We start from the raw sequence: 11,955 nt of genomic DNA on the forward strand, positions 1-11,955 counted from the left end.
AAGCATTTTAGGGACTAAAAATGCTGATGGAAAAATTTTACAGGGACTAAAAATGCTGATGGAAAATTTTATAAGGACTAAAAATGTTGATGGAAAATTTTATAGGAACTAAAAAGTGTCATTTTATTTTGTAGGGACTAAAAACAAAATTCTAAATATTTATAGGGACCATTTACTTAATTAATCCAATAAAAAAATATATAAAAAACATTGGGGTCTAACCTTTTTCTTTTTAAATAAGCTGGGGACGGGGACTGACCTAGTAATTCAAAGACTTTAATGGTGGTGGGTTGACAGTCCAAAGCAGTTTTGCACACACAACCAATCAAAATATTTTGAATTGTCACGTTTGACTCACATAAATTAAAATCATTAATTGATGTGGCGATTCAGAATGTTTTGATTGGTTGTGTGTGCAAAATTGTTTTGGACTGTCAACCCATCACAATTAAACTTTAATTCAAATTATTTTATTTGAATTCGTTTAAGTTTGGGACTAACTTGAAACAACTGTTTTTAAATTTGTGGTGATTTAGTTCGGGTAACAAGTTTATTATTTCGTGAATTCGCGCATTTAATCTGTTAAAAAAAATTGTTATTTTTCTTTTTCTAATATACTTTAAGTTTTTGTGTTAAACTTTGAGTGTTTTAAGTAAATGGGTTGTGTTAACCGGTGCCCCCGGGGCACCGATTAAGGTATCTAAAAAAGGAAAAATTAAATAAAAAAATACACTTTTTTGAATTTTAAAGTCTTGATTACACAATTTTCAAAGCAAAAGCTTCTACATTTGCATCCTTAACCAGTGCCCCCGGACACCGGTTAACATTTTCCTAAGTAAATTCAACCGTTAACATTCTAAATAATACTCCCTCCGTTTCAAAATGAGTGTCGCTTTAGCCAAAAAATATTGTTTCAAAATGAATGTCGTTTTACATTTTCAATACAACTTTAATTTTTTTCTTCCAACTTTACCCTCAATAAATACTCCAACTTTTCTCTCACACAATTTCCAACGCAACTTTATGTTTGTCTTTTACTTATAAAGTAAAGGGCAGTTTAGTAAAAATGTTATATCTAATGATTATTTCATTCCATTTCTTAATCTGTGTGCCAATACCTAAAACGACACTCATTTTAAAACGGAGGGAGTAGTAAAATTTAAGCTAGACGTTGAAAAAAAAAAAGTCTTGTAACTCACCAATCTAAACTAACTTGATCATCATTAAATTAAGTTGGTTTCAATTTGACATGAAAATTCGAATTTTTTATCAAATTCAAATCACTTAAATTTGATTGAGTCGGATAACTAGTTTGGTTAAAGTCGACTCAACTCGTAAACATCCCTAAAACACTGCAATTTTATGGTACATTTTCTTGTAGTGTGTTGTGCATTGCTCTCTTTCGTATTGATAAAATAATTTTTTTCTCAGAAGTTATACTACATTTTAACGTGTATTTATTGTTTAAATTACTTTATGAGATCACAATTAATGTTCCTTTTAAAAAACCATCCCTCAAAAAAAAAATTGTTCCTTTTAAAAACCAATCTTCCAGTTCAGTCCATGTGACCTTAGTTCAGTTGGTAGGGACATTGCATAATTTATACAGGGGCTTTATACAGGGGCAGGGGTTCGAACCCTTGACACCCCACTTCTTCATATTTAAAATGTGTGAGCTCTAATCACTAAACTACTTGACAAAAAAAAAAAGAATTTTGCTCTTCACCCAGCACATTTCGCCCGCGCCCTGCAGTCATGCCAAAAATACCCTTGCGTTAGTTAAGTCACACAGCGTGACTTAACTCATGCAGCGTGACTTAACTCACGCAACTTATAATCTCTGCGTGAGTTAACTCACGCACCCTGCGTGAGTTAACTCACGCTAGTACTTTGGGGCAATATCAAACTTCCCTGACATGAAACAACTACTGCATAAAACTTCACTGACATGTTGCATTTGGAAGCCAATCATGCACTCCCTCCGTTTCAAAATGAGTGTCGTTTTAGGTGTTTACACACATATTAAGAAATGTAATGATTAAAAGAAAGAGAATGGTTATTTTACCAAATTATCCTTATTAACTATTGGTTAGTTTTAAAAGTAATACTTTGGAAGTAGTGTGCAGAGTATTAATTGGAGGGTACAATTGAAAAGAAAAAGTTATTATTGCATTGGAAACTGAAAGCGACACTCATTTTGAAACGGATGAACTACCATAATAATGGAAGAAAGAATATTATCAGCCGACATTAAATGCATAAAAGGTTAAGACATTACCGATCCATATTTTGTCATTAAACAATTAGTCAAATGTTTATGGAAAATGTTAACTTATGCCTTTAAGGCACAAGTTTAGTAGTCAAATATAGAAACTTATTTTTGAAAATTGTGCATTCAATGTCTTGAAAAGTCAGAAACTTATTTTTTCAATACAAAATTTATGTTTTAATTCTTTTTTTAGATTCTTAACTTGTGCCCTTAGGGCACAAGTTAACATGACCCAATGTTTATTGGTTTCATCCAAAATTAAGTGTAAAAAATTTGATGATGATGAAAGAGACTTGAGTCCATTACTCGACTAAAATCCATTTCACTTTCTTCATGTGCTCTAGATCTACAATTACCTGCTACACATTCCAATGGATAAATTATGGTAATTATTATGGTAACATGAACCTGACACATAGAATATCATTCCTTGATTCTCAGAATTTTCTCTCACATGTTGATAAAGGCAAGGGAAGTTTGATATTGCCCCAAAGTACTAGCGTGAGTTAACTGACGCAGGGTGCGTGAGTTAACTCACTCGGCGTGACTTAAGTCACGCAGAGTTTATAAGGTGCGTTAGTTAAGTCACGCTGCGTGACTTAACTAGCGCAAGGGCATATTAGGAATGACTGCAGGGCGCGAACGAAATGTGCTGGGTGAAAAGCAAAATTAAAAAAAAAAAAAAAAACAATCATCCAACATGACCCAATAGATTTTTAAAGACAATGGACTAAACTAGTTATGTGGCTATTCCATTTTAATTTTGCCCTTATTTTAATTTAATGCTATTCCATTTTAATTTTGCCCTTATTTTAATTTAATCAACCATCAAAAGAAAGAAACGAAAAAGAAGAAAAAAGACAATTCTCCCCGTGCGAAATGGAGTTGATTACTATATTGGATCTGACATCCTATCTATTAGGAAACGAGTAAAATGAGGAGAAAATGAATTGTTATTATTGAATGAAGTGTTTACAACTGATATATATACAAGAAGCTAATGCTATGGTAAGCTATTATGGACATGCAGTAGAATATAAACCCTAGCTACAATAACTTGCGCAGCAAGCAATAGAGAAACTAAGTGATATCATCACTGTGTAATATCCCCCCACAAGTTGGAGGTTGATAAATGTTTATCAAGCCCAACTTGGATAACAAAACATGAAAAGTCTTGGGAAGTAAAGCTTTGGTGAAGAAATCAGCTACTTGAGCTTGGGAAGAAACTGGAAGTAGCTTGAGGATGCCAGAATTCAACTTCTCTCTGATCAAGTGACAATCAATCTCTAAGTGTTTGGTTCTTTCATGAAACACAGGGTTAGAGGCAATATGAATGGCACTCTGATTGTCACAATAAAGTACAGGAAGCTTGGAACAAGAGATATGCAGATCCCTGAGAAGGTAAAGAAGCCATTGAAGCTCACATGTGGCAGATGCAAGAGCTCTGTATTCAGCCTCAGAAGAGGATCTGGATACTGTGATCTGTTTCTTTGTCCTCCATGATATTAAAGAGCTTCCTAAGAAAAAACATTGACCAGAAATAGATTTTCTAGTGTCAAGGCATCCAGCCCAATCTGCATCTGAGAAACCTTGCAATGTAAGGGAAGCATTTCTGGGAAAGAACAAGCCATTGCCAGGACATCCTTTGAGATATTTCAAAACTCTTAAAGCTGCATGATAATGAGCTTGAGTAGGTTTAGAGAGGAACTGACTCAATTGCTGTGTAATAAATGTGATGTCAGGTCTTGTAGTATTGAGATAAAGTAGTCTACCAACCAATCTTCTATAGGCAGGGACATCATCAAATAATGGACCAGAATCATGATGAAGTTTGATAGATGAATCAGAAGGAGTAGAAACAGGTTTGGAACCTATAGTGCCTGAATCATCCAGCAAATCCAAACAATACTTTCTCTGACACAAAGAAATGCCTGATTTGGAATGTGCAACCTCAATACCCAAGAAGTATTTCAACTGACCTAAATCCTTGATTTTAAACAATGAATCCAAAACACATTTGATGTGAGTGAATTCCTGAAGAGAAGTGCCTGCAAGGAGGATATCATCAACATAAACCAGAAGAATGGTGAAAGATGATGATGTTTTCTTCACAAACAAGGAATGGTCAGAGGCAGCCTGCAGGTAGTCATGAGACAAGAGAGTAGAAGTTAATCTTTCATACCACTTTCTACTAGCTTGTTTCAAACCATATAAAGACTTTTGCAGTTTGCAGACTTGATTTGGTTTGTCAGTTTTAATGCCAGGAGGAACTATCATGTACACATCTTCTTGTAGTTCTCCATGAAGAAAGGCATTATTAACATCAAGTTGGTGAAGATGCCAATTATGGATTGAAGACAAAGCAATTACAAGTCTGACAGTTGTAAGCTTAGCAACTGGAGAATAGGTGTCAAAGTAGTCCAAGCCTTCAATTTGGTTATAACCTTTGGCCACAAGTCTAGCCTTGTATCTCTCAATAGAGCCATCAGCATGAAACTTGATTTTATAGACCCATCTGCAACCAATAGGCTTGACATTGGGTGGTAAATCCACAAGCTTCCAGGTGCCAGTTTTCTCAAGAGCATGAAGTTCAACTTGCATAGCATGCTTCCAACAATCATGTTTACTAGCTTCAGCATATGATTTTGGCTCAGGTTGTGAATGAAGGGACAACACAAAAGAAGAGTGAGCATTAGATAATGAATGATGAGAAACATAATTGGAAATGGGATATGTAGATGCATGAATGTTACTGCAAACATAATCTTGCAGATAAGAAGGAGTAGTAATGTTTCTAGAGGAATGTCTGGGAACAAAAGGTGCAACAGGTGAAGTAATAGGAGTAGGAAGGGAGACAATAGGTGAAGACACTATATCATCAATAATAGGAAGCTGGGAAGGAGAAGTGTCAACATTAGGTGAAGGAGACTGATGAGAGAAATACTCCCAGTCAGGTGAAGTTGAAGAAGGTGAATGATGATAAGGAAGATGGTTTTCATGGAAAGTAACATGTCTAGAGACAAATATTTCTCTAGTATGCAGATCATAAAGAGTAAAACCCTTATAACCTGTCTTGTATCCCAAGAAAAGAGACTTTCTAGCCCTAGGTTGTAATTTGGTTCTGTGAGAATGAAGAGTGGAAGCATAACATAGGCAACCAAAAACTTTAAACAAAGAAATGTCAGGTAGTTTATTATGGAGTGTGAAATAGGGAGATTGATTTTGCAATATAGGAGTAGGAACTCTATTGATAAGGAAAACAGCATGATGAATAGCATATGACCAAAAAGAAGGAGGCAATTTTGATTGATACAATAAAGCCCTACCAACATTGAGGATATGTTGATGTTTCCTCTCAACCCTACCATTTTGTTGTGGGGTTTCAACACAAGATTTTTGATGAATAATACCATGAGATGCATAAAAGATGGGTAAATGAAATTCAGGACCATTATCAGATCTTATAAATTTAGGAGTTGTATGAAAATGGTTTTTAATCATAAGAATAAAGTTTTGAACATGTTGAGACACTTCAGATTTGGTTTTAAGGAGAATAATCCAAAGGAATCTGCTATGGTCATCCAAAATAGTAAGAAAGTATCTATGACCATGTACAGAAGCAACAGATAAAGGACCCCATATATCTAAATGTATAAGCTCAAAATTGGCAGAAGCATATGAAGAACTTGAAGTAAAAGGTAAATGCTTGTGCCTGGCAAAATGACAAAGATCACAAGTGTCTTTATTATTAGAAGTAATATCAGGATACAAAAGAGACATTTTATGGAGTCTCTGATGAGACAAATGACCAAGTCTAAAGTGCCACAAGGCATCATTAGGAACAAAATGATCATGTTTATTACAATTTGAAAAGGAAACATTATTACAAGAAATACTAGAAACAGAAGGAAACTTCATATGTGAAGGTTGACTTGAAGGATAAAACTTGTATAAGCCATCCTCTTGTTTAGCCAAACCAATCATCCTCAAAGACTGGTGGTCCTGTATAATACATTTATCAAGATAAAATTGAAAGAAACAAGTCATGGATTCACAAACTTTGGCTACAGAAATGAGATTGAGTTTAAAATGGGGTGAATAAAGAACATGAGAAAGAGTGAATTTGGAATTGAATGAAACTGTGCCAGCATGATGAGCTAAAACCAAGTTACCATTAGGTAAAGAAACATGCATAGGCTTAATTCTATAAAAGGAACTAAAGTATGAAAGATCACAACAAATGTGCTCATTAGCACCTGAATCAATAAGCCAAAAAGAAGGTTTACTTGTAAAAGAAGAAACAGAAGCAGATATACCTGCAGAAGTATCAGGTGTTGCAATGCTGGTAGAAGTGATATGATTTGAAGTAGCTTGTGAAGGAGGAGTTGCTGAAACTACCAAATTTGATTGTTGTAACATGGATACAAGCTGAGCAAGTTGTTCTTGAGAAAAACCAGCAGAAGGAGAACTTGCAGAAGCACCTGAACCAGAAGAAGATGTGGCACCAGTTTCTGTATCTTCTTGACAAGCAGCATTAGCACGAGGCATGGATTTGTTAACATTGGGGTATCCATGCTTCATGTAACAAAAATCCACAGTGTGATTTGTACGGTTGCAAAAGGTGCAAAATCTGGTTGGTTTGTTACCATAGGAACCCTTGCCACGACCTTGGGGTTTCCTTGAATCAGAAGCATTGATCTGAACAGAAGACTCTTCAGTGACACTTAATGAAGTGAGAGAAGCATGATTACTCTCTTCTTGAACAACCAAAGAATAAACTTTGTTCAAAGAAGGAAGAGGATCAAGAAGAAGAACTTGAGTTCTTACAACAGAGAATTGATCATTTAAACCAGTCAGAAATTGCATTATTTGATCTTCATTCCTATGAAGTTTAGCAGTTCTTGAAGCAATACAACGACAAGGATGAACACAAACACAATTGGGAATTGGTCTGTGTGAAGATAGTTCTTCCCAAAGAGATTTCATTTCAGTGAAATACTCTAAAACACTCTTAGATCCTTGCTTCAAGTTGTTAATAGAAGAACGTAAATTTGCAATACGAATTCGATCAATTTTGGAAAATCTTTCTTTCAAATCAAGCCAAACCTCAAGAGCAGTATCACAAAACACAATAGTTGGTGCAATAGATTCTGACACTGAATTGATAAGCCAAGATTGAACTAGATGATTGCAACGTTCCCAAGCTGAACGGTTCAAGTCATCTTCATCAGGCATAGGTATGGAACCATTGATGAAACCTAGTTTGTTCTTCGTGCCCAAAGAACGCTCAACAGTGCGACTCCATGCGATGTAATTGGAACCGGTGAGCTTAGGAGTAATAGAAAGAGAATTAGGATTCTCACTAGGATGAACGAAGTAAACTGATTCAGTATCAGGTGATGAATTACGAGGCGCCATAGAAGATTCAGAGAAGAATTCAAGTTTGCAGAAAAACAGAGTATGAAAAGCTTCAATGAAGAAGATGAAGCAAAGCAAGAAAAATGTGAATTTGCGAAAAACAAAGGCGCAACAAGGTTGAAACAACCACAAGCAACGAGAATCACGGTGGATAAACAAGAATCAGCACCGGAAAACAAGAAAGAAACGATCAACAATGGTGATCGGAGAAGAAGAAGCAGCGGAGAAAAACGGTTACAAAACCGTTATGGATCGTAACAACCTTTCTCTTGTGAAGAGAAGGCGCGTGATACCATATTAGGAAACGAGTAAAATGAGGAGAAAATGAATTGTTATTATTGAATGAAGTGTTTACAACTGATATATATACAAGAAGCTAATGCTATGGTAAGCTATTATGGACATGCAGTAGAATATAAACCCTAGCTACAATAACTTGCGCAGCAAGCAATAGAGAAACTAAGTGATATCATCACTGTGTAATACTATCCCCACAATTTTTTTTTTTTTTTGAGAAAAACCTCCTACTGCGATTATGATAAATGCAGTAGCTGCGTTAAGAAAATACGTATTTTTTTCTAGTTTTTTTTTTTCTTCTATATTTTTCTAGTTTTTTTTCTTCTATGTATATCAGTGTGTTAGTTTGGTTCAGTCCAGTCTTAAAAAACGTGTAAAACCGAGTCGAACCATATCCATGTAGATTTGATCCGTTTTTTTTTTACTGAAAATTTAAACACTAACCCTAGCAAGTTGTGCCATCAAAATCAATATAAATAACAATTCAAATTGATATTAAAACATCACCATATTAATTAGATAGTACACATTACATTTGAATATCCACGTTTTAACTGCTCCTTAGTTTAGACAGTCTAAGGACGATGTGTTGTTCGAGTGATGCTTAAATTTGATAGCTTAGAGTATACTTGGTAAATCATATAGTTGAATTAACTACAATGTTGATGGTGAATTGAACGAACCTAAATACTCAACTGAATTAACCATATTTTTGCATTTGATCAAACAAGTGTAACGCAAGTGTCCGAGAAAGATGTGTCCATGTATCATTAGTAATAAAAAACAATAGTAAAAGGCATGTATGTGGCATTCTGTTTTTAAATCAAAATTGTAATAATTCGCTGAATACAAGCAGTATATATATCATAAGAATTTTAACCAAAATATAAGCCATAAATCCCCTGAAATTTTAATTTGAACTAAACAACTATTCCATAATTCCAAGCGAAAAACAAAAATCTTCAGTATCATGATCCTATAATAACTCTAGCTATTATTCAAAAGAAACTAATACATGATATGTTGGATAAATTTTATGGGAGTAGAATGCTGCAGCAAATAGAATAAATATGAAGATGTTGAACAGTTACTCCAAAAGTGTGTGGATACTAAATTTTATGTTCAATTTGTTCTCAGTAGTTTCTCAAAACTAGATAAAACATAGTACCTACCAATTTTCTTCAAGATAGTTTCAAGTTTCTTGATATGCACAACTTGACTAGAACAAAGAACTCTCAACAAAGAGTTGTATTCTTTTATAAATTCGTTCAAATGAAAACATGTATTAATCAATGATTGATTTGAACACATCTAAGCGTATACACCAAAACACCCTATTAATTTGAATTTTGAATCCATGACGAGACACTTTTGAAACAACTCATTCATCATTCTTTTGTTCGAAGATGTCAAATATTTTAGAAAATCCCTCACACAGTCACATGGTATTTATATCTCTAATTCTAGCAAATTATGGCATCAAAATAACAATTCAAAATTGATATTAAAACATCACGATAAAAATCACAATACAAAATATGTAATATAAACAGTACTACAGCAAACACCAATTATTTGGAATACTCGTGCATTTGAATATCCATGTTAATAAACTCAGCATCCTTGATGGGAGTGGTGCAGCGGGGAGTTATATGTGTGTTATGATGGTGACGAAGAAGGGGTTGAAAATATTTTTGGGGAAGCATTAAATGACTGCACTACAACTGATCTGTTTTTGAAGACTATCAACCTTATACAACCTGCTACCATGGTCATGGAGAGGATGTTTAATGGAATTCTATATGACAAGTTGGGATTTCTGCTATATCAAGGGTTGATGTGCTTGGCTGGGTGGCCCTCTTGTTAGGGTAGGACCAGTAACAATTGGAAAATTCATTCACAAACAAAGTATGATGTGATTATGGAAGAAAAATTGGAAATCATAAAATGGGTTTTGGGGTCGACTAATAACAAGTCGTAGGCATACAAGACAAAAGTGAATGAAAGGTAAGATGTTTTTGGTACAAAGAGGTTGAGGAAGAAGATTTACCAAAACCATGATTTAGGTCCAAACGGCTCCTTAGATTTAGTCAAACGACAATGGATCGTTAAGTTAGTCATGGACTAAAATAGAAGTGATTTTGATCTAAGTTTTTTAATGGTTAATGTTAGTAATTAGTTGTTAGTTACTATTCATCCGGGTTTAAACCCAGGAACTCCAACTTTTTAAAGTTTAAACCGTTGAGCTAGCCAACCCCCCATGATTTTAATCTAAATGATTTGGAAACTTCTATTCTTTAGAGACTAGAGTTCAGCCAAAGTTAAGTAAAGTCTAAATAAACATTGATTTGGTCAGAGTTTGAACTTCAAAGTTTAAGCACTTATTAGTTTCCTAACTAATATTACACCTACAAAGACTTATCAAACATTGACAAAGATAAAAAAAAAGAAAAAAAAGACCTATGTTCTCTGTAAACTGTAATCAAACCAACTTAAACCGTGGCCATCCTTGCTCTCAAGAACAATATCAAATTGAACTATGCCGATCAAGGGTGCCGGTTACCAGGATTACTTCATATTCATGTAATTCATCATCATATAATCAAAACAATTCACATCAATCGATGGATACAGAGCAGAGCAACAAAATAATCAAGACTCAAGTTGAGACAGCTACTCACGCTGTTGTGATTTAAGGACTAAAGTTGATTAGCTAAGATTCTATAATCTACAATTAAAGCAGTGGTGGATAACATATGATTCCATCAACCAAAACAATAGTAAAACACGGACACAGACACGACAACTATGATAATAATTTGAGAAAATGTCATAAATCCATTAAATCACATCGGTTGCTATGCTATGGCCTGTAGACACGCCTTTTATCAGAAGTGTTATTCAAATGTTAAATAACTCGCTGAATACAATCAGTAGTACACTATACTACTATCATAAGAAGAATTTAAACCAAATTATAAAACCATAAATCCGCTGAATATTTTTTTAATTTGAACTAAATAAGCATTCTATAATTCAAACAAAAACAAAAAATCATCATTATCATTATCATGATCCTATAACAATTCTTATTATCATTCCAAAGAATTACCGATTGATCTCAAACATTGAATCCTTCAGCACGAAGACAAATTCGATGAGCTTCAATCCACTTGGCACAAGCATCCTCCCCGTGTTCCACTATGCACTCATCTCGCAGCCTCTTCGTGTCAGGACAAGCGCAACAGATTTTCTTCTTCTTCGGAGCATTTGACACTTCACATGCTGCTGGCGTTGCCGCCGTTTCTGCCGTCGCTGGCGTTGCTGCTGTTGATGGCGCTGCCGGCGTTGCTGCAGTTGCTGGTGCTGTTGGTTGGTTCGAAGCAGAGGAAGAAGGAACAGCAACACCGTTTTGCACTTGCGCGTTACCCATTGAATTGAACCTTCTAGTAAATTGAAATTTGTTATGAGAATGGGAAAATTGATTAATGGTTATTGGAACCTTTTACTCTTTGTTTGCCCTTTGATGTGTAAGAATACGAAACGACAGGGTTTGTTGCGTTGCGTTGCGTTGAACAAAGAAAAGGGCAAAATGAAACTTTGTCTTTGTGCTCTTGTTTCAACTTTGAACATGTGGGGTAACTTAGGTTTTTTACCGGATGGATAAAAAAGTAGATGGATTCTTAGGTTTTTTTAAGGTTTTTGAATTTTTTTTTTTCATACTTTTTTTACAAACTCAATTCGAATTATAAAATCCAAAAAAAAAATTTGAAAGTGTTTTGGAGGGTTTGAAAAGACGTTTATGTTGTTCGAATTATAAAATTTGAAATTCATAGGACACATGAGGAAAAAAGAGAGTAAGGTGAGAAAAGAAATAATCATGTTTCTCATATCGTGGCCCACAATCTCAAATATGTGTTATTGTTAATCGCCTCACTCATCCCCATGTTGATATTGGGTTATCATTTTAG

At 34.6% G+C, this 11,955-nt stretch overlaps 1 protein-coding gene across 1 annotated transcript; it reads right to left on the minus strand.

Annotated features, from left to right (window-relative positions):
* Positions 1 to 10,802: 10,802 nt before the first annotated feature.
* LOC146949756 (uncharacterized) lies at positions 10,803 to 11,417 on the minus strand. The gene has a single exon (XM_085745683.1). The coding sequence runs from the start codon at positions 11,415 to 11,417 to the stop codon at positions 11,106 to 11,108; it is 312 nt and encodes a 103-aa protein (XP_085601809.1). The 3' UTR covers positions 10,803 to 11,105.
* Between the last annotated feature and the right edge of the window lie 538 nt (positions 11,418 to 11,955).

Source organism: Medicago sativa, chromosome 2 (genome assembly GCF_051527215.1).
Source record: "Medicago sativa cultivar Bolivia chromosome 2, Bolivia_mono, whole genome shotgun sequence".
NCBI lineage: Eukaryota > Viridiplantae > Streptophyta > Magnoliopsida > Fabales > Fabaceae > Medicago > Medicago sativa.

What these genes read in the sequence shown, in the direction of transcription:
- LOC146949756 (XM_085745683.1), bottom strand. Translation starts at nt 11,417, where the DNA reads ATGGGTAACGCGCAAGTGCAAAACGGTGTTGCTGTTCCTTCTTCCTCT.